Source organism: Diadema antillarum, unplaced genomic scaffold, assembly GCF_040938485.1.
Source record: "Diadema antillarum isolate AM-2024a unplaced genomic scaffold, OU_Dant_1.0 seq00000442_RagTag, whole genome shotgun sequence".
Taxonomy (NCBI): Eukaryota; Metazoa; Echinodermata; class Echinoidea; order Diadematoida; family Diadematidae; genus Diadema; species Diadema antillarum.
Window position 1 is genome coordinate 2,037,351 of NW_027271417.1, and position 21,675 is coordinate 2,059,025.

General features: G+C 38.3%; 1 protein-coding gene across 1 annotated transcript in view; it reads left to right on the forward strand.

The window, feature by feature from the left end:
* The window catches only part of LOC139732676 (multifunctional protein CAD-like), a 61,633-nt gene that overhangs the window by 26,666 nt on the left and 13,292 nt on the right, over positions 1 to 21,675 (forward strand). Inside the window, exons 14-30 of the mRNA XM_071643531.1 lie at positions 394 to 531; positions 2,721 to 2,962; positions 8,151 to 8,397; positions 9,326 to 9,526; positions 10,005 to 10,127; positions 10,826 to 11,008; positions 11,939 to 12,157; positions 12,641 to 12,808; positions 13,757 to 13,939; positions 15,288 to 15,392; positions 16,391 to 16,642; positions 17,061 to 17,309; positions 17,676 to 17,840; positions 18,282 to 18,413; positions 19,093 to 19,294; positions 20,383 to 20,498; positions 21,145 to 21,360. Of these exons, the coding sequence (XP_071499632.1) occupies positions 394 to 531; positions 2,721 to 2,962; positions 8,151 to 8,397; positions 9,326 to 9,526; positions 10,005 to 10,127; positions 10,826 to 11,008; positions 11,939 to 12,157; positions 12,641 to 12,808; positions 13,757 to 13,939; positions 15,288 to 15,392; positions 16,391 to 16,642; positions 17,061 to 17,309; positions 17,676 to 17,840; positions 18,282 to 18,413; positions 19,093 to 19,294; positions 20,383 to 20,498; positions 21,145 to 21,360 (3,141 nt within the window). The remainder of the gene's footprint in view (positions 1 to 393; positions 532 to 2,720; positions 2,963 to 8,150; positions 8,398 to 9,325; positions 9,527 to 10,004; positions 10,128 to 10,825; positions 11,009 to 11,938; positions 12,158 to 12,640; positions 12,809 to 13,756; positions 13,940 to 15,287; positions 15,393 to 16,390; positions 16,643 to 17,060; positions 17,310 to 17,675; positions 17,841 to 18,281; positions 18,414 to 19,092; positions 19,295 to 20,382; positions 20,499 to 21,144; positions 21,361 to 21,675) is intronic.

A 21,675-nucleotide genomic window follows, 5' to 3' on the forward strand; every position in this document is an offset into this window, starting at 1 on the left:
TATTCATAATGTGCCGTGATCTCACAACTGCATCATTTCATTTGTTGCTGTTTCAATGATTGACAGATTTTCTGGTACATCATGAGACCATGAACATGTAATCAGTAGAAGGGATCAGTCCATGCAAGGTGTTCAGTTACCTTCAGTGATCTCCTCATCTCACTTTATATTGATTGCAGTACTTCCCATTTTTCTCTTTTTGCATGATCATTAGATGCAATGGGAAACCATGGTAGGTTGTTAATTCAAACAGCATCATCAAAATAAGAGCAGAATAGGGCAGGAAAATCCCAGAGCCACCAAAAATGAAAATAAATGATTCACCTGCCTGTTAAAAGAGTAGTGATTGCTGAAAACTATTGGTGTGTAACAAGTGGTTGTGTTTCCCATTAGATTGGCAGCTCCATGAAGAGTGTGGGGGAGGTCATGGCAGTGGGGAGGAAGTTTGAGGAAGCCTTCCAGAAAGCTCTCCGCATGGTGGATGAGAATGTGTGTGGCTTTGACCATGACAAGAAGAAAGTGTCAGATGAGGTAAGTAATGTTATGACATTGGGGAAGGGTCAGAGTAGTTCATTCAACTTGGCATAAATACTTTTGAAAGACTTTAAAACTGTGCTTGAAAGGTCTTGTTACAGAAAGACCTAGTTACCTCGTTGAAACAAGATGTTAAATGATGCATACATAACCAGCCGTAGACTTTTCACATCCTGCTGAAAAAAGTGATCCAGAAAGCTTCTTAAGGAATTATCATAGTTGTAGATTAGTTATGATAAAACAATCCAGAAAAGCCCTCGGAAACCTCAGTCAAACTTGTGGAATCTCATCAGACTTCAGAATACTTGCAAAAATTTTATGCATTAAAAAATAAATGAATAAATAAATAAAATATGCTGTCTCAGAAAATTCTGTTTTGTTAACCTAAGTTTACATTGTTGGGGTTTTTTTGTGTGCGTGTGAATTCAGAGATTCTTACATCTAGTAAGACTGAACAACTGCTGATTTGATTGATTGATTGTTGATCTTTGATGATGCTTTTCTGAAAATCAGGTTTGAGAAAATGGTACATTTTCTGAAATGATGAAAATCATAAGACTGAAAAGTGATCTTTCCTTCTGTTGTATCAGCATGGTTCATCAAGTTTCAAACAAATGACATCAGGGAAACAGCTTCAACTTGTGGAAAACGAGGGGGGGGGGAAGAAAGAAGTTGCTGCTGCGTTCTTCAAGTCTCCAGTACTTGTATTGATTTTCAGCTGGCAAAACACAGCTGTTCCAGGGTGAAAATCTGTAGAGTGAATCAGTCAGTTTTAAGTTGCAATTTCTCAATGGTGCGAATATCTTGTCATAAATCATATTGCTATGACACCTTTTCCATATGATTTTCTTAATTTTAATCTCTTGTTACAATGGCTTTTAAGCAAGTGACATTGTAATAGAATTACAGTGCTACAGTATTGAAACATATAGGCCTCCTATGTCATCATCCTTGTTCAGTATTATGGTTTGGATTTTTCAGATTATTGGTTTATCTGTTCAAGGACTGCAGTGAATTTGACAAGTCTGTACATGGTGCTTATCGATTTATGTACAAGATGTGAAATTTTGTAAACTGTCTGGAATGCCCCATTGATTGGGTGATTTCATCATGAGCATTTAAAATGTTTGTGTGTAGAGTGGTACCTTTGTAGATGACTACAAAAGTTTCGAACATGTAGATAAAATTCAATGTCACATCCTGAAGAGTACCATGATATTGTAAATAACTATGCCTACAATCCATGCAATGTCCAAATTGATTCATCGTAACCAACATATGTTCTATATAAAATCATAATTGCAGTGTTTCTGAAGTGTATTTCCTTAGTGCCTAATAAAGCTAAGAAGGGATAATATGGCTCAGACCACATTTGAATATATTATGAAATGTTTTATTCAGGTATGCTTCAGTTCAACATGTGTTGTACAACTGAATGCAAGTGCATGTATATTCAAATGACATCTTCAGTATCAACCCGTTGAGGATGAGTCCCAAGTATTCTTGGGCAAGTGTCTATGGGAAATGAGTGTTGTAGCAAAATCAGCCCGTCCTCAGCAGGTTAAACCATTTACCCAAATTTGTCAACATGGCTGTCAACACCTTTGACATGCCCCAAACAAATAATTATCTCCTATAGGCTTATTCCCATACATTGTACGTAGTCAAATGATATTGGATTGTGTTTGGACATTAAAGGCATCTCAAATTGCTCCAATTTATTGTTATATACACAAGTGACTATATGATGTATAGGTTTCATTTTACTTTGGGTGACCAGCAGTAATGTATTGTTTGACATAAATGGTATTCAGTTTGTAGTGCTGGCATGTACAAGACTATGTGATCATAAGCACTAGTTTAAAAAGTGGCAATAAAACAGAATGTCACCTTTATAAGATAATTACCCAAGTTATTTTTCACAGTTTTGACAAAAAGGATAGAAACAAGTAAGTTTTAGTTGGTTTTCTAAATTTTCAATTTTGATTAAAGATTCATCTCATAACAGTTGGAAGATTGCACCATTTGGGGGTTATACCACTAGCTGTATCTCATTCAACAGATTAGACTGGCAAAAATCTAATTTTGGTAAAATTATGCATTTGGTAATTATTTTATGAGGGTGATGAGAAGTTACAGTAAAGACTGTTGAGAGATGTTGTCTTTATGTGATTCCTTACTCACAGGTCCTCAAGATCCCTACAGATGAGCGAATCTATGTTGTGGCTGCAGCACTCAAGGCTGGGTACTCCATTGACAAGCTGTACGACCTGACCAGGATTGACCCATGGTTCTTGCACAAGTTTGCAAACATCATCTCTTGCTCCACAGCCCTGGAGACAGCTAAGGGTGAACCAGACAGGGACCTTCTCCTCCGGGCCAAGAAGCTGGGCTTCTGTGATAGACAGATCGCCAAGTGCATCGTCAGGTAATGAATGGCCGCAAATGTGAGGCTACACTCTATTAATTGCAACAAATTGCCCTTCATCCAAGTAAACATGCACCAATTATTCAGTGTTTCAAGTAATAGCCATGATAAAAATCATGAGCATGCATACTTGGCTTTGATGCAAACCTACAATCTTCTGATTGTCATATCCGCTAGACTATCGAGCATCTGCCTATGGGCAATTCCGCGGTTAGTAACGTTACATTTGAACAAATTTAGATATTTATTTTTACTACTAAATCACCATTTGTTCATTTCAAGGAAAAATCATGTTAAAAACATGTTCATCCTTCCCAGGTTTTTGATATAGAAAAGAATGAATACAATCCAACAAATATTAGAATTGTTATGGCAACTTAAAGGGCTGGTTAGTAACGTTACGAAAAAAGGACATGACAAAAAAATCAATGTCTTGTAACAAAAAGTGTGCAAAAATTCAAGTTACTTCAAACAAAATGTTGCATTAATTTTAATTATTGCATCATGACAAATGTCCACGCAAAATTTTTTAGCAGTTCAACCAATAATTTATTAGCTAGACCCCCAAAAGCATGGTTAGTAACGTTACGGTTAGTAACGTTACATTTGTCCGGAGTAATTCGGCAGGTCATTTCACCCTTTTTTAATTGTCAAAATGTCACATGACTTCTGGAGTATTTTTTTTTTCAATTTCAATAGTTTATTTATTTCCATCATCACAAAGAAAAGAAAAGAAAAAGTTGACATAATCCAAAGTGATACAATTTTTTTTTTCATTTCTCTTACACTCGTCCGATAAAGGATTTTTTTTTCAATACAATATAAATTATACATGAATGATGTCGTAAAAAAGAAACAATGCACTTTGTCATGGCAACAAAAATAGTAAATAATCACAATGATGGAAAACAGTGTTCCACTAAAAAAGCCACACTTGTAAAACGTGGAACACTGGAACAAAACAACAACAGCACCAATTTGTTATACCAATAAGACATATTCATTTTAAATTCTTCTATATACTATTGTACATTTTACTCATTGATATAATGATGTTGATACTATGAACAATACTTACTAGGATTTTAGGATGCAAACGTATAAACTATATAACATATCACATTTGTGGCACAGACACTATGGGGCCAGGTGTGCCAGGAAAATTGAACTGAAAGGAAGATATGCAATCGGCCACAAAAAAACATAACGACGACAACAACAACAACAATAACACAATACACAGAAACAACAGAATTTGAGGAAATGCACTCAGACAGATACTGGACAACGAAGAACGAGGAAAAAGGAGCAAGGAAGAATAGAGAAGGAAAAGGAGAGGGATGGAAAAGGTCTGTGGACACACTACAAAATCTCAAGGAAAAGTGAAACATGACGGGTTTTTTCATTGAACAGAATTAACTGGTATATTTAGAAAACAAATATTTTTTGAGTTTATACCTAAATGTAATTAACTTCACAGATTCTTTTAGATCATTATCTAAGCTATTCCAAAATCTGGGTCCGGTATAAACAAATGTATTTTGAGTGTGTACAGTTCTAACTAAGGGAAGATGAAATTCTTTAGATTGTCTAGTGGGATAGTTATGTACGTGGTATGTATTTAAATGTATTTATCTTTTACCCTTTAGCAAAACTTTGAGGAAAAATCATCAAAGGAACCCACTGTAATTTGCATCTAAGGGCAATTCCACGGTAACTGACGTTACACGTAAGGATTTTCATGAAATTGTTTACCTTGTAGTTTTGTGAATGAAAGCACCTTGGGCTTGCAATTAGCATTGATGAATAAGTTCATGAGAATGAAGAAATAGGTGGAAAGTTTTTCTCTCAAACTGCATTTCTTATCACATAGCAAGTGAAAATGTGTCGGTAACTGACGTTACAGAAAAAGGACATAGAAAATTATGGTGTAGATGTAAATGGAAATATCTCATGTCCCTGACTTTTAGCCTTTATGTGTTTGATATGGCAATACACCTAGGTTCTTAGGAACAGGTGTGCAAAATAATGTGCACTTTAGTTGTCTCCTTTTACCACCATGCCAATTTCAGTGAAGGCATGACGGTAACTGACGTTACGTAACTGACGTTACACTTACATTTGCCATAGGGTTTACACATGCAAAATCATGATTGGGAATAGCTATGTGATATTTCATAATTCTGACCATTCAGAATAATTTGGTTGATATGGAGTCATACCTTGGTTCATCAGTCATACATTGTAAATACACAATGAAATGAAACAGTAGTCCATTTTCTTTGTGTTCTATGAAAACTTAAAGGTAAACATGTCAGTAACTGACGTTACGTAACTGACGTTACACATACTTTGCCGTGGGGTTTACAGAGAACTAATTTATTTAACAGGTTATCACACTGCTGCAATGTACCAGTGACAATCCCAGGCAACTACAGCAACAAATTAAAACAAAATCTAAAGACACAAATGATATTGGGTAGGCCCTTAGGGGGCACCCCCCCCCCCCCCCCCATGCCATAGCACAGTTGGGCAAAAATAATGTAAATGCACAAGAGGATATTTCTTGACATTTGTCTGAAGATTTTATTTTTTCTTCAACATTTATGATTACACAGAGCCATTAATAGATTAAGCAGTCCCAAGTATAAATATATTGACATGACTAAGGGCTTTTTTGTTTGTTTGTTTGTTTGTTTGTTTTTTAATGAACAGGAAAGTTTTTATCTACATAGAGTGCTCCACCCATAATACCTTGTAGTACTACACAAAACATGGATATTTTTGTGCTTGAAAAAAATATCAAAATATCTTCCAGGTCATGGGGAAAAAAACATGTATCAACTCATAAATATGCATAAATATGTATGAAATCTATTGTGATGTATTTCTCCTTCTTTTCTTTATTTAACCCCTGATGATCTCCATCATCAATTGATTTAAATGAAAAGTGTCGCACTTTTAATATTTCTCTGTGAAGAAGAAAAATAAATGCTTTTTTGGTCAAAAGAGCATTATTGTTTTATTCCTAGCTTGAAGTAATTTAACTGTTTTTCTTTTCCTTTTCACTGATATATCACGGCTTGCAAATACATTCGAGATACCAAGAAATCGGACTTTGCAACGAAAGAATACTAAATTCAATCCGATAAAAAACTCTTCCTGTTCATAATTATCATGTGTTGTATTACAAAATGTCCCTGCATGAATAGAATAAAGTAATCAACAAATACACACTGTATGAACAATTTTTTAAAACCCTATAGAATCCTCTCTCACTTTGAGCAACATCAGTTTTAAGTTTCAAACAATAATGAGTACATGCCTTACGTACCATAACACAAGATGAGCCATGTTAACTACACCACACATTTAAGTGCAAGAGAAGAAATATCTGTTTGTGCATTTGCCTTGAGGTGTAGAAACTTGACTAAGCTTCCTGAAAAAAAAAATGCCAGCAAAAGCAAACATTGGTGAAGATTGTTAAACTGTTGGTATACAGCTGTGCAGAAGTTTGTTTGTTTGTTTTTTTTTTTTTAATAGAAAATGTGGTTAACATGTAATCATGTCATTGATTAGGCCTACAAACTTTGGTAGCTTTATCATCCCGTAGGACTGGGAATGTACTAATTTGAGTGCATATACTGTATGTGGCAAACTAAACTTCCAGATGATTTAACCTTAAACTTGTGCTGAATCAAAAATCGAAAGCTCAAGCCCCCCCCCCCCCCCCCCCAAAAAAAAAAAAAAAAAGATAATCATGGTAAATGAATGAATAAATGAATTTAGAAATAAAATCAAATTAAAAAAAAATATCCATGGACATACCATGGTAATGACATCATTTCCTATGAAAGGGATTGCTGCTCTTTGTTGTAAGTTGACTTCCCAGATGTATTGAAATGGCCAAAAGTCAAAAAATTTGCCTCAGTTATAATTACTGTCATGGTAACTGACGTTACATACTCGTGTATGACGTTTCGGTAACTGACGTTACACATCTTGTAGTGTTCATTTTGACTCTCCAGTATGCCAAGTATCCTTATATCTGGTATTAAAATAAAGGCATATGGGCATACATTAGAAATCCCAAGTTACATCATACAGCTCACTTCCTTTGATGAATAAACTTAAAAATTCCTTGTTTTTGGTAACTGACGTTACATCCATCATTATCAAAGTAATTAACAGTTTTTATCAAATTCTTTAAAGCTACCAGCTTTTTTTTCTATCGTGTGGTGAAAGACTTCTCTGGTTACTGCATACATATGAAAGATTGCTGTTTAGAGTACTAATAAAGTGGATATACAGAGAGTAAGTTATGCGACAATACACTCTTTTCACCATTGAGTTATAGGCATATTTTGGAAGCCATTTTGAAAATCAAAATGGCCGCTTTTATTGAAAAACATAATGATTCTTAAAACTTCAACTCAAGTACTGTTTGAAAATGTATGGTGTTTGAAACAAATATCATTTTGAATTTTTGGCACCTGTGTCCTAGTTACCGTGGAATTGCCCCTAAGTGAATTTCAGCGTCCCCAGTCCCACATGTACATTTTAAATGATGGTTTTAGATCTTGCAAAACCGATAAATATGAAAAATATAATCTACTGAATTTGAAAGACCTGAATGATTGGTGAACATCCATAGCATTAGTTGATACGGAAATTAAAGAGTAAGATAATGAGGCACATTTCTTTTATCCATGTCATGTCCACCTAACTGCGGAATTGCCCCTATGTGCTATATGATCCATTCATCAGTGTTACAGATACATGATGTGCAGTCACATGAAGTGGTATTGTTTTATTGATAACATCACCTTTCTGAGAATTCTGTGTCATTTCTTCTTCTTTCTTTTTCTTTTTTTGCCTACTTAGATATAATGGTCCTTCAAATAGGACTTCAAACATAATTTGAAAGGATTGGCAATTAATATTACAGGAGTTTTATGCCATCAGCATGTACAAATGTTAGGAGTTGTGATGATTACCTGTGAGCAAAGCTTTGATCAGTTTCCAACCATGTTAGTCTTCACTGGTTAAGGTTTGTTGCTGACAAAGTTTTGAAGTAATGCTTAATGGTAAGTGGTCTTCGGATGATCCTCACAAATAACTAGATTACTACAATACATCATGAAAGAGAAGCTACATGTCATTTATTAAACTTCTGTTATCTTTGCAGCACGGAACTGGCGGTGCGCACTCTGCGGCAGAATTACGGCCTTCACCCGTTCATCAAACGGATTGACACAGTGGCAGCTGAGTGGCCTGCCAGCACAAACTACCTCTACCTGACCTACAATGGCAAGAGCCATGACCTGGACTTCCCTGGGGATCATGTCATGGTGATTGGGTCAGGTGTCTACCGTATTGGTAGCAGTGTAGAGTTTGACTGGTGTGCTGTCAGGTGCATCAATGAGCTTCGGAAGGTCAGTCTTTCCTCTCCTTTATCTTCACACAACAGTTGGGACAAGATACATTAAAAAATGAAAGCTATGATGTTGCATGTTTCAAGTTGTCTTCTCTCGATCTCTCACTTTGCCTTGTCTCAACGTAACATTTTCACTAATTATAATACATTTCCTTGCAATGTTAGACCTCATTAGATATTTCTTTTTTTCTGTACAGCAATTTGCCTGTAATCCTCAGTATAGGCACAATATCTTCACTCTCAGATGGGCATGTTTAGCCCTTTTTACACTTGTGTGTCTTAACCCCGGACTTTCTCTGACCCAGGACTATCGTTAGTCCCGTACCAATTTTTTCAGCTTTTTACACTGGCCAATTAGTCTCGTACTATCTATTGTCCGGGGCTAAGGAGAAAACTGACCTTTTTACACTCATATTTCTTAGTCCGGTACTTTCCAAGCCACGTGAATATTCATGATTACGCTGTGTACTGTACACGTACACGCACGCACCGGCAGCACTTGATTACCTCGTTTCTGATTGGTCAGTGAGGGTCGGACTTCGTCTCCGTCGCTTAGCCCAGGATTATTTTTTCGTTCTGTTTACACTCACTTGCTTGGCACCGCAATTGTGGTGCTAACCCTGCTATTTTGCAGGGCCAGATAGTAAGGGATTATCGGTGGGGCTAGCCCACTTTGGCAAAAACGAGTGTAAACAGAAAGTGGACTAAGGATAGTCCCGTACCAACGGTGGGGCTAAGGCCCCCCTTAGCCCCACCGTTGGTACGGGACTAAGCAAAAATTTACAAGTGTAAAAAGCCCTTAATATTACTTTGGATTTTTTTTCTAGTGAAATGCGTTTAATGGGGTGTTCAATCCCCCCTCCCCCCATTGAGGGGTTGCAGTATTACTAAAAGAGAAATATCATCTCTTGAAACAATTCCTGTAGAATGGACGTAAAACCATCATGGTGAACTACAACCCAGAGACTGTGAGCACAGACTACGACATGTGTGACCGTCTCTACTTTGATGAGATCTCATTTGAGACTGTGATGGACATCTATGAGCAGGAGCAGCCTAGTGGCATCGTACTCTCCATGGGAGGCCAGCTGCCCAACAACATTGCCATGGCACTGCACAGGCAGCAGGTAAGTTGAAGGGTGCAAGGGAGACCCCCTCAGGATACCACTCTCTTCTAGCCTGACATTTAGATCACATGGTTGTGTGCATGTACAATGATGTGATGAACTTACAGTCAGCCAAGACATTCCCCCTGGTGTCAGATGTTATACTAGGGATGCACTTGTGCAGCTATGAACAATTCTGTTTGCATAGATATGAATTTCTTTAATTATTTTAGGATGCCTGCATGCAAATGTAGCATGCATCTATATGTTTTCTAAAGCTGACAATTTAGTTGCAATATAATGTCATTTGTACAGACTAATTTAGCACATGTGCCACTTGAGATAAGTTACTTTTTCAGTTAACTGTAATGTTCCCGACAGATCAAAATGTGACCTTGAATACCCACTAGGTTTTCAAAGAGATGAATTGCCCCAGCAGTGCATGTACAATAGAAAGTAACAGGCATCACAGTGATATGTTCCTCTCATCTGTTCCCAGTGTCGCATCTTGGGTACTTCCCCCGAGTCCATTGACAACGCTGAGAATCGTTTCAAGTTCTCCCGTATGCTGGACCAGATTGGACTCAACCAGCCCCAGTGGAAGGAGCTCACTGACATCAAGGTGAGAGATGAGTGGATGTCAAACATCTACACAGAGTAGGATTGGCTTGCAATGCAGAGAAAAAAGTGTGAAATTTGTTTAATACTTACGACCTATTTCAGAAGCTATCCACCCTTTTCCTGCTGTTTTAGCATTTAATGTTGCATGAAATGTATATTAGATATTCTTAAAAGTGTGTGGCCCAGTAGTTGCTGAGATTTGGCCTGAATCTGTAAGTAGAGAAATAACCATGGTTGGCCCAACGCTGATACATCAGTGTTTGCGTAGGATGCAGCATTGTTCATGCATTGTGGCCATTTTATTGTCAGTCCATCCAGTTGTCCTCAATAGTTTTAAACTCAAAACTGGTCCATTTCTTTCTTCCTGTAAAAATGAATACATGCTCATCATGGTTAAAAGAAATGCTTTGAATCTGCAAACTACATACACACCACTTCCCACTCCAGGAGAGCAGTCCTACCAGATGCTTTTCTAAAGGCTCCTGGACCACTGAGATACGTTGTAATTTGTATTTGCCCCTGATTATGTGTGACATATGTGAATATATGTTGTTACAGAAGACCTTGTCAAGTCCTCTTCATTAACAGTTTTGAGTCCTCAACCTTATAATATCTTGTCAGATGTAGTTCTCAGTCGCTGTCTGGTAACTTCAGCTCAAATTGATTTGATTTTCCTAATCCTTCACTCGGGGCACTCAGGCAGCCAAAGACTTCTGTGATAGGGTCAGCTACCCATGTCTGGTGCGCCCATCCTACGTGCTGAGTGGAGCCGCCATGAATGTGGCCCACACCCACAGTGACCTTGAGGCCTTCCTGAGCAGTGCTGTGGCCCTTAGCAAGGAACACCCTGTCGTCATCTCCAAGTTCATCCAGGAGGCAAAGGTTTGTGAGTCATCCTTACTTTAGTCTCCTCCTATCAGTCTTGTTATGTTTCCTACTTCAGTCTTATTTCACCAGTGTATCTTGTCAAATATGATGTTCATGCCATCCATTGTAAAAGCTTTGCGTACATTGCATTGATATACTATGTGACACCTCTAGCTGTTGTCACAATGAGAATACATTTTTTACATGGTTCATAATCATCATAAGGAGCCATAATGAAGCTGAATGGAAAAGTCAATACATGTTTAATGGCAGAAGCTTATGTGTAGATGTTTGTACACCTTCTTTACACATGATGCCCAAACCAAATTTTATATTTTGGTCATCTGCAGGACTTAGTTCTCTCTTGTTGTACGAGGTATCTATGCACAGAAAGTCTCCTATAGCTTGACTGTTAATATGTCTTTATAGGACACTGCTTCTCAACCATTTGGCCACTCTCGTAGGTGGGCTGTGATGTTGGCCAGAAATTAGATGAAAAAAAGATTAATATTTGATCTAACTGGGCCTCAAGAAAATTGTAGGAGCCAAAGTGGGCATTGGGTTGAAAAAGATTGAGAAGCATGGTCTTAGGATATATGTACAATTGTATCAATAGGTATACAAACAAGTGATCAGTACAAAGTCTAGGCTTCTTTTAACCTTTGTTTGATCCACTAAACTGACTGAGATGATGATGCATGAACAACAGAATAGATTAATATACAAAGCAGTGCACTCTTCTTTTACTATGAAGTTGCCTTACAGGAGGAGAAAAGAGTTAACCTCATACATTCACAAGGAAATGCTCAAAGACATAAATATTTGACTGTATCAAGTATGGGATTGATAAGGGGCATCTTCTGTTCACATTCACTCTGTCAGATTGATTCATGTGGCTGTCAAATGGCTGTATGGTATCACATGGTCATATTTATCAATTTACAGGAAATAGATGTTGATGCTGTCGCCAAGGATGGCCACATTGTTGCCATAGCGATCTCTGAGCATGTAGAGAATGCTGGTGTGCATTCTGGAGATGCGACCCTGGTGACTCCTCCTCAGGACCTGAACCAGGAGACTGTGGATAAGATCTACTCCATCACAGCAGCTATAGGACTCAGTCTGGAGGTTAATGGACCATACAACCTTCAGCTTATTGCCAAGGTGAGGCCCATATAGCTCTCTATCCACAGCTAGCAGGAAGGAACTGGTCAGACTTCTCTCCCATGGCTCTCAAAGTTGTAAATGCTTCATGTAGCAGAAAATCGGTTCCTGAATTGAACTTTTCATGGTAGGCAATATCTTTGCAACATACATCTTACATGGGAAGGATGCTTGACAGAGCATGTCATTGAATTATGAATAGTGAAATGAAAGCAATTTTTTGATGAGGACAAGTTTGATGTGGCATACAGATTTATGAAGAAGAATATTTGCTTTCCTTATTGCAGCTGGCTTGTAATATGTTTCATATTGGTGATGACAGATAATAACAGATAATAATCATGGATAATAACAATTTTTGTAGTCATTCTTCTTGAATGGAACTAGCTTGATTTGTTTGATATTACTCCATTGTTGAACCAAGGAACTGTTTGTCTCTAGGCATCTTTTACCCTTTTTGTCATTGTGGATTCTTTGCTTCAGGACAATCAACTGAAGGTGATAGAATGCAACCTGCGTGTTTCCCGCTCCTTCCCCTTCGTCTCCAAGACCTTGGGAGTTGACTTCATAGCTCTGGCTACTAAGGTCATCATTGGTGAGCCAACTGAGACTGTTGGGAAGTTGCCTGGCAATGGCAGAGTTGGAGTGAAGGTGAGCTGTCACTGACGTTGAGACAATAACAGCTGTCTATCACGCAGTATCGTGGCTTATACAACTAACCATACTTTTATTCTATTATATCAGAATCTGGCTTTTCTACCTAATAAAAACTATTGGCAGTATCGTTGTTATTTGTATTCTGAGTGTGCACGGAGTATCAATAATATTTCACTACAAAGCTGGCTTCTGATATTAATAGTTTTTTTTCATTCAACGCTATGTGAAACATTAAATGAGGTTTCTGTAATGGTAAATTGGAATGTCACGATTTAGAAGACATTGTGTAATTTGATTCAAAGAAAGAGTTTGTAGGTGAGCTAATATATATATATATATATATATTGTAATTGCTCCGTGTATTGGCAGTACTAGAAATAGCAATGATAATGTCACAATAGAGGAATGCATTAAATGCCAATTGCCTTGATTTTAATTCAAAATCTGAATTTTCGAAGGCCTCCCCCTTCGTCAGGGATGAAAATTCATGAGCACTTTCATCCCTGACGAAGGGGGAGGCCTCCGAAAATTTGGATTTTGAATTAAAATCAAGGCAATTGGCATTTAATGCATTCCTCCATTGTGACATTATGTATATATATATATATATATATAATGGTATTATTATCCGCGTGTTGGAATAAGAGCATGAAGACGATGAAGACAAACAAGTTGACATAATGCATTAGAATCCAACTTCATTTATTTGTAAACCAAATTTTCGACCCTTGCACGGATCTTGCACTGTTACCCTGAGGAAGATCTGTGCAAGGGTCGAAAATTTGGTTTACAAATAAATGAAGTTGGATTCTAATGCATTATGTCAACTTGTTTGTCTTCATCGTCTATATATATATATATATATATATATCATTCACCTGCTCAGAAGTATGAAAGATACTGTGTTCTCACCATTTCTCTTGTCATTAATCTTCTTTCCAGGTGCCCCAGTTCTCATTCTCCCGTCTGGCTGGTGCTGATATGCTCCTAGGAGTAGAGATGGCCAGTACAGGTGAGGTGGCGTGCTTCGGTGAGGACCGCTATGAGGCCTACCTCAAGGCAATGATCAGCACTGGCTTCAGGATTCCCAAGAACAACATCCTCCTCTCCATTGGCAGCTACAAAGTAGGTTCAATCTTGCCTGCCTCATAGGACCATGTGACAACCTAGTCCAAAAATTTCTTTGATTCATTGGGCTTTCTTTCTTTCTATTCAATCTGATATTTGTTTTTTCTTTATGATCTAAACTTTACAGACCAGGGGTGGTATTCTGAAATCCTTCCTAGAAAGAAATTTTTTCCTAAGTCAAGATTTTTTCCTAAGTGGTATTCTGAAAATCTTCCTAAGTTTCTTCCTAAGTAGACTTAGGAAGAAACTTAGGATGGGGGTGGGAATATGCAAATTTCTGACTTAGGAAGAAGTTGGTATTCTAGAATGCACTTAGGAAAGAATTTCAGGAAAATATTTAGGAAAGCTCCACCCCTGTCCTAAGTACGTTGTTAAGAATAGCAAACTGCAAGCATCGTGATAGGCGCTCTTGTCAGTTATTGCACGCACATGTACTTTGATGCGCGAAATGAGCATGAGAAAGGAGACATGCCGCGCACTCGTGTATTTGACCCTACGTCATAGTAATATGCGATTGTCATTGGTTAGTTCCTTATGATACGGCATTTCGTATTGGCTTAGGAAAGGACGTGGTCTGGGATAAGGATGGCCTAATTTGCATTAAGAAGTGCCCAGAAGAAATTTCAGAATACCAATTTTGTCTTTCCTAGGCACTTCCTAAGTTTCTGACTTAGGAAGAAACTTAGGAAGAAACTTAGGAAGATTTTCAGAATACCACCCCAGGCTCTTGAATTTTAGTCCAATGTGACCCTGCATCACAAAACCAGCAAAAAGTCACAAGACATGGATTTTTAGTTAAGATTCTGAAGTTTTAGAATAATGTATAACTCAATTCAAATGGACTCCCCTAACCTATCTGAATATTGGAAAGAAAGCACGCACTCTTGAAAAGTGTGAATTGAAAAAAGAGGCTCTGAAGTTCAGGGTCTATTCAAGCACTTAATCTTTACCAAGCCATGCTAGCAGTGCGATGAAAGGGACAAAACACAGAATGTAAACCACTAGAGCAACAACAATGAAGGGATTATTAGATTAAGCTGAAATTGAGCATGCTCTATTAACACATTCTGTCCATGATTAATGCCAATTTCAAAGCCATTATCCAGGGATTTTCAAAAAATGAAAAGGGGCTTCTAAGACATACTTGATCATTTTACTCTCCCCCCAAAAAGGGTTGTAGAAAAACTGCTAAAAACACACTTTCCCATTCATGTTATGCTCCCAAACTTGGAATGATGTAGAACATTATCATGTTCCATCATATCTAGCATCATGATTTCTCGAGAAGGATTGTTGATTTCGACTGGCAAAACTATTTCTATGCCACTCAATTTATTATGCTCAGGGCAAGATGGAACTCCTCAATGCTGTGCGTACCCTTGCAAACATGAACTACAAACTCTATGCAAGCATGGGAACAGCCGACTTCTACAATGAACATGGAATTAAGGTAAGAATAATTTACTGGTAACTAGACATGATAAGAGTGAAAAACTTGACAGTCATTGTGCAAGAGTCATTCCAGTCAGACTTACCCTTGTGTGTTGTTTCCACTGTACAATGTTCAATTCTCCCTAAGTTTTTATTGATGAATAATTACATTGGAATAGAAGTTGTTAATAAATCCAGGAATCTCATCTAATACTGAAAATAAACATATTTTTGTCAGTTAGGGCCTATGGTCGCGGCCTAGAAACCTTGTTGATAAAATGTATTTAGTTATATTTTGTGCATTTGGTCACAAACTTACAAGACATGTTACCAAAAGTATTTACCCACATAAATAGACTTACTTAAAATGATGATATTAATCTATAAAGCTCAGAACCTAGTATGTACATATATTCTGTGCTGCAATGGCTCCTGAAATGTTTGAAAATACTGAACAGTTTTAAAAAAAAAAAAAAAATGAGCCTTGATTTAAAGACCGCTACAGTTGAGGATTTCCTGATTTGAATGGTAACTTATTCCACAGTTTTGGTGCTTTACAGTCAAATGCTCTCCTTCGAACCATGATGTTGTGGAGGTGTCGTGGCTGAGTGGATAAGAGCGCTCGTCTGTGAACGACATGAGCGTGGTATGGTTCGTGGGTTCGAGCCCATGCCAAGCCCGACACGTTTGCCCTTCAGCAAGGCACTTTATCCACATTGCTGCTCTCCACCCAGGAGTATAAATGGGTACCCGGTAGGATGAGAAAGCTTATGTTGGTTGATCAGCATGTGCGCGCCTGTATAAAATGGCTGCGACAGGCTGGAATGCTCCCCAGGGAGTGGAGAATGAGCACTGTTAGTGCTGGTTGGAAATAATGTATCCAGTGACCGGGGTAATAATAGTCTGTAAAGCGCATTGAAAACCCTGAAGTGTGTGAAATGCGCTATATAAAAACCAGCTATTATTATTATTATTATGACAAGAATGATAGTCATTGTCTTGACATTCTTCTTCCAGATCCAACCTGTGGACTGGCCCTTTGAGGAGGAGAATGGAGAGCAGAAACGTGCCAACGGCAACGAGCCTCTCAGCATGTTGGATTACCTGGCTGAGAAACACTTTGACATGGTCATCAACCTTCCAATGAGGAACAGTGGGGCACGCAGGGCATCCTCTTTCATCACCCGTGGTTACCGCACCCGACGTATGGCCATCGACAAGGAAATCCCCCTCATCACTGATGTTAAGAAGGCTAAGATGTTTGTCGAGGTGAGTCAAACTTGCCCAGGTAAAAAGTGAGAGTGACTCGTATTTGAACTTTCTAAGTCCTGATATTATCAATGAATTCAAGGCCTGGATACCAGTGTCAATGACACCCGAGGCAGGGAAGTAGTTTTCAAAGTGGCACAAATATTGTGAAACAAGATTCAAAATGTTCTCAGCGATAGCATTGTATTATAGAGAATAGATATTTTACAGCATACCTCATGAGACACATTTCATAGTGAATAACATCCCATGTAGCTGCAGGGCTTGCAACAACCAAAGCAGATTAACTTTTAACCCTGTGTACATAATGTACTATTGTTGTGAAGTACAAGTAATATCCTAGGGCTCCAAACCTGACTTGTCTGCTCACAAAAACATTGTGCTGAAATTAAGAACCCTTTGTGTGTACTGTGTAAAGGCTCTGCGTCGTATTGGAGGTGCCCCTCGTCTGAAGACACACATTGACTGTCTGACCTCTAATCGCATGGTACGCCTGCCAGGCCTCATCGACGTCCATGTCCACCTGAGGGAACCTGGTGCAACCCACAAGGAAGACTTTGCCTCTGGTACAGCAGCTGCCTTGGCTGGTGGCATCACACTGGTTGGAGCCATGCCTAACACGTCACCATCAATCACTGACATGTCCTCATTCCAGCTCATCAAGAAGGTGAGGTTTTCATTGCTGGATACAGGTTTGTTTATGAGTAACAAGCTTGCTTTGGCATGGCAATTTCTGTGATTATATAAATGTACAGAAGCATCACCAGGAAAATCAAGAAAAAATGCAAGCTTTGTGTTTCTATTGAATACAGTAGCCACACTTCCATCTATCATGGTCCTAAGATTCGGGCAAGGTAACTCCCATTCCCAGTGTTAATATATTGAGTGTGATGAAATTATGACTAACCTCATCTACAATCAGAAATCCTGCTAGAAATGTTGTTAATATGCATTTATAGATAATTATAGGCTACTTGAGGTGACATTCTGGCACTGTTCTAGAAAGTTTTCAATCATTTTTCATTTGGCACAGCTCGCCAAGCTTGGAGCGCGATGTGACTATGCCCTCTATGTTGGAGCAGGACCAGACAACTGCAATGAACTGCCACTCATTGGCAATGCAGCCATGGGGATGAAGATGTACCTGAATGAGACATTCACCTCCCTCAGACTGGATGATGTGACAACATGGATCGAGGTTTGTCTTTTATTTTTAGCAACTCGCTGTATTTCGTATGTTTGATGTGTAGGTAGTTTTGGCTTGTTACATCATCTCATTTCATAGTCTTGTTCAACACACTCCATTGACAGTCCATTTTACTTGTCTTGACCAACTTCAGCCAGTTTTTCTCCAATTATGTGCTCTGAAAATGTCACAAGAACTTTTTCAGTTAACTCCAGACTATTCCTCCCCAAAGTATCAACTTTTTGTGATGTTTTGCTAGAATATTCTTGGCAAATTTGAGTCTGTGGTGCCAATTGTGTAGAAAATAATCCACAAAAAATAACACTTGTACAATATTTGGTCAGTTTGAATATTTCATTTTATACATGATTTCATTAAGAGAAAGAAACTAGAAATTAGTAAGTTGAATGAAGGAATAATCTCATGAGAACTTTTGTATTCTTGCTTCAACAGCATCTGCAGAGTTGGCCTCGTCACCTCCCCATTGTGTGCCATGCTGAGGGTAGGACCACTGCAGCTATTCTATTCATTGCTAACTCCCTGCAGAGGCCTGTCCACATTGCACATGTCGCCAGGAGGGACGAGGTAAGGCAATAAATATATTACATACATGTCTTTTAGCTGAAAAGGTGACTGGGCTCATTGTTGGAGCATTGACGGTATACAGTGGTAATGAACATCTAGATCTCGGCAGTCTGTTTTCTTTCTTTTCTTTTCTTTTTCACCATCTAACCTTTTCAAGAGTCTTAGTAAGCTTATCCTGGTAATTAGTGTCATAATATGTAGTGCCATGATTTGATACAGAAACAAGTTTGTTTTATTTTATATTGATACTTGCTTAAGTTCACTATAATCTGCTGGTACCTCTGTATCTCATCAAGCTGTACTAGGTAGTGGTCAGCAGGTGATGTCCACTCTGAAATGCAATTGTCACAAGGATGAAGTTGTGGATAGGTCAGCATGCCATCATATGACACTTAATATTTTCTGTTTGCCAAACCCTCTGAGGATGTGGTCCTCTGTGAGTCTTCATTCAGTTTGTGTCCAGGATTAGAGCATGTATATTTCATTAGTGCAAACAGTAGCAAAAAGGAGATGATGAGGTTGACAAGAATATGTACATCTTGTCTTTTTTCAAGTGTAAATCTGCTGATGTGTAGGATATATTTTGATGGTTAAGTTTGATGTGTTACTCTGCCATCAAATCATGTCTTTCATGTTAGAGTTAGACAACTGTTGACCACTCTTCCATCCTTAAACGCAGATTGAAGTGATTCGCATGGCTAAAGAGTCTGGCATGCAGGTGACCTGTGAAGTGACCCCTCACCATCTCTTCTTGACTGAAGATGACCTAGAGGTCATTGGTCAAGACAGGGGTCAGGTTAGGCCCTGCCTGGTGACAGCTGATGATCAACAGGCACTGTGGGATAACTTGGACATCATTGACTGCTTTGCAACAGACCATGGTGAGATAGGAAGAATATTCTTGTAGAAGGATTGAAGTATGCTTCATTTCATCATCCGTAGTTCATCTATGACCACATGTAGAATTCTGTGGTATGTTATTTGTTTTAGACCTGTGAGCCCAAGTTCTAAAGTAAAACTTATGGGACTATTCAGAAAATGTGAAAAATAAAGTGATTTACTGCTTTTGGTGAGATACTAGGGTGGTTATGACCTTAAGGTTCTGTTTACCTTTGGGAGCAGTGATTTAAAAAATGTTCAGGTTCACTTTTGATGCATATGTCTAGGTCGGTTGTATAAAAAAAAAAACCATCATACCATATAACATGTTTGTGATAAAGCTTAAAATATGAGGAGATATCACTATTTTTCTCATTAAACCATAACTGTATACGGTTTAGTCTGGAAACATTACTATTATAACTATTGTTCACTTTTTGAATATTTAACAGTACTTAACATTGATTATACTGGTTGAAATTCTTACATTGGTTGTTTCTATCCCTAATTCTCATTTTAGAATTATTTTAAAGCACTAATGCTGAGTTTTTGTTTCATCTGCAAGTTGTAAATTATGCCTTTACTGTGTGAAGTCATGAAGTAATATCAAACGCTTCTGTGTGTCATTATATTCAGTTTTTGTCAAAACCCGCCAACCATGGTATTTATATATGCATGAAAATGACAGTTTTCTTTTAATTTGGTTAGGGGATTGTAAGGTGGTTGTCAAAGGTCTTGAACTGAAAGAAATATCACTGACAGTTAATGCCTATCTGTAGGGTAACTTAAACCTCTTGCAATATATTGCATAAGCAAAGTTATGACCATGATATTCTTATTTGACGTGAACAACCCTGACTTTTGAGAAGAAATCTGCCATGAAGATAGAAGAAGGACTATGTTGAACTGTCCCAGTATAATGTAGATCACAGATGTTTTCTTCCAGGTGTTTTTAACTTTCATACCATATCAGTGGAGCCCCTCTAAACTCTCACCCCAAAGGATATGAATTCTCATGAAACCATTTGTTTACTTATATTAATGTTGATAACGACTTCCATACATCGTCATGGTATCTTGCTGTCTCCAGCCCCTCATACATTGGAAGAGAAGAACAGTGAGAAGGCCCCACCTGGCTTCCCTGGACTGGAGACTATGCTTCCTCTCCTCCTTACAGCTGTCAATGAGGGCAAACTCACCATCGAGGTGAGGAAAATGATATCTCTACATCCAAGATGAGTGGACTGGTGTCTTAAACTACAAAAAAAAAGATATATGAAAATATCCCAAAATATTGTGTCATTTATTGACTGCATGGTGAAGTCTTGTTTAACATGTTATATCAAAGAATTATGCCAGCCACATGTAGATGCGCTGACTCTGCTACACTTCAGACAAATAACATAAACCGAATCTGAAACATAATGTATCATATTTTCCAATTTGGGAAATGAGGTTAAAGCCTGTTAAACATGAAAACACTCTTACATTCACATAATTATGGTCAATGCTTTTCATGGATAGTCTAGACAAATATACTCAGTTAGGGATGTATTTGAACTAATTGTGTCAAAAGGCATATGATGACCTTAATTTGCCACTTTTCCATTGTATTTCTGCAGCCAGATGTTCCGAAGCACAAGATGTTTTGACATCAGGGCCTAAGTTGAGCATCAGACAGCTAATGCTGTCATATTTCCATCCTTGGGAAGTTTGTAAATCACTGTGGATTAAAATCTGTGAAGGAAATATGCATAGAATGGGAATATTTAGTAGACAGATATAGTGAATATAGTCATTAATACATGTGTAAGTCTACATATCTCTTCCTTACACATCATCTCTTCTTCAGGATATCATTACTCGTCTACACACCAACCCAAGACGAATCTTTAGTCTCCCAGAGCAGAAGGATACCTATGTGGATGTTGACCTGGACCAGACCTGGGTTATCCCATCCGCCATGGCTCACACCAAGAGCAAGTGGACCCCGTTTGAAGGGCGTAGAGTCAAGGGGGCAGTCAGGAGAGTGGTGCTGCGGGGAGAAGTGGCCTACGTGGATGGACAGGTAACTCAACTTCCTGTATTTTCTTTGACAAAGGATCTCCTGGTGCCATGGCTCTCAACCTTTTTCAACCTGAGGCCCACTGTAGCACTTAAACTTTTTATGCCTCCGCCAACGAAGTGGCCGGAGGCATTATGTTTTCGGGTCGTCCGTCCGTCCGTCCATCCGTCCGTACGTACGTCCGTCCCGTTTTGTTTTTGTCAATATCTCAAGAACCGTGTGGTGGTTTGACATCAAACTAAGTATGAGGGTATATCCTGGGGGGATAATACTTTGTTTGGATTTTAGGGTCATGGGGTCAAAGGTCAAAGGTCACAG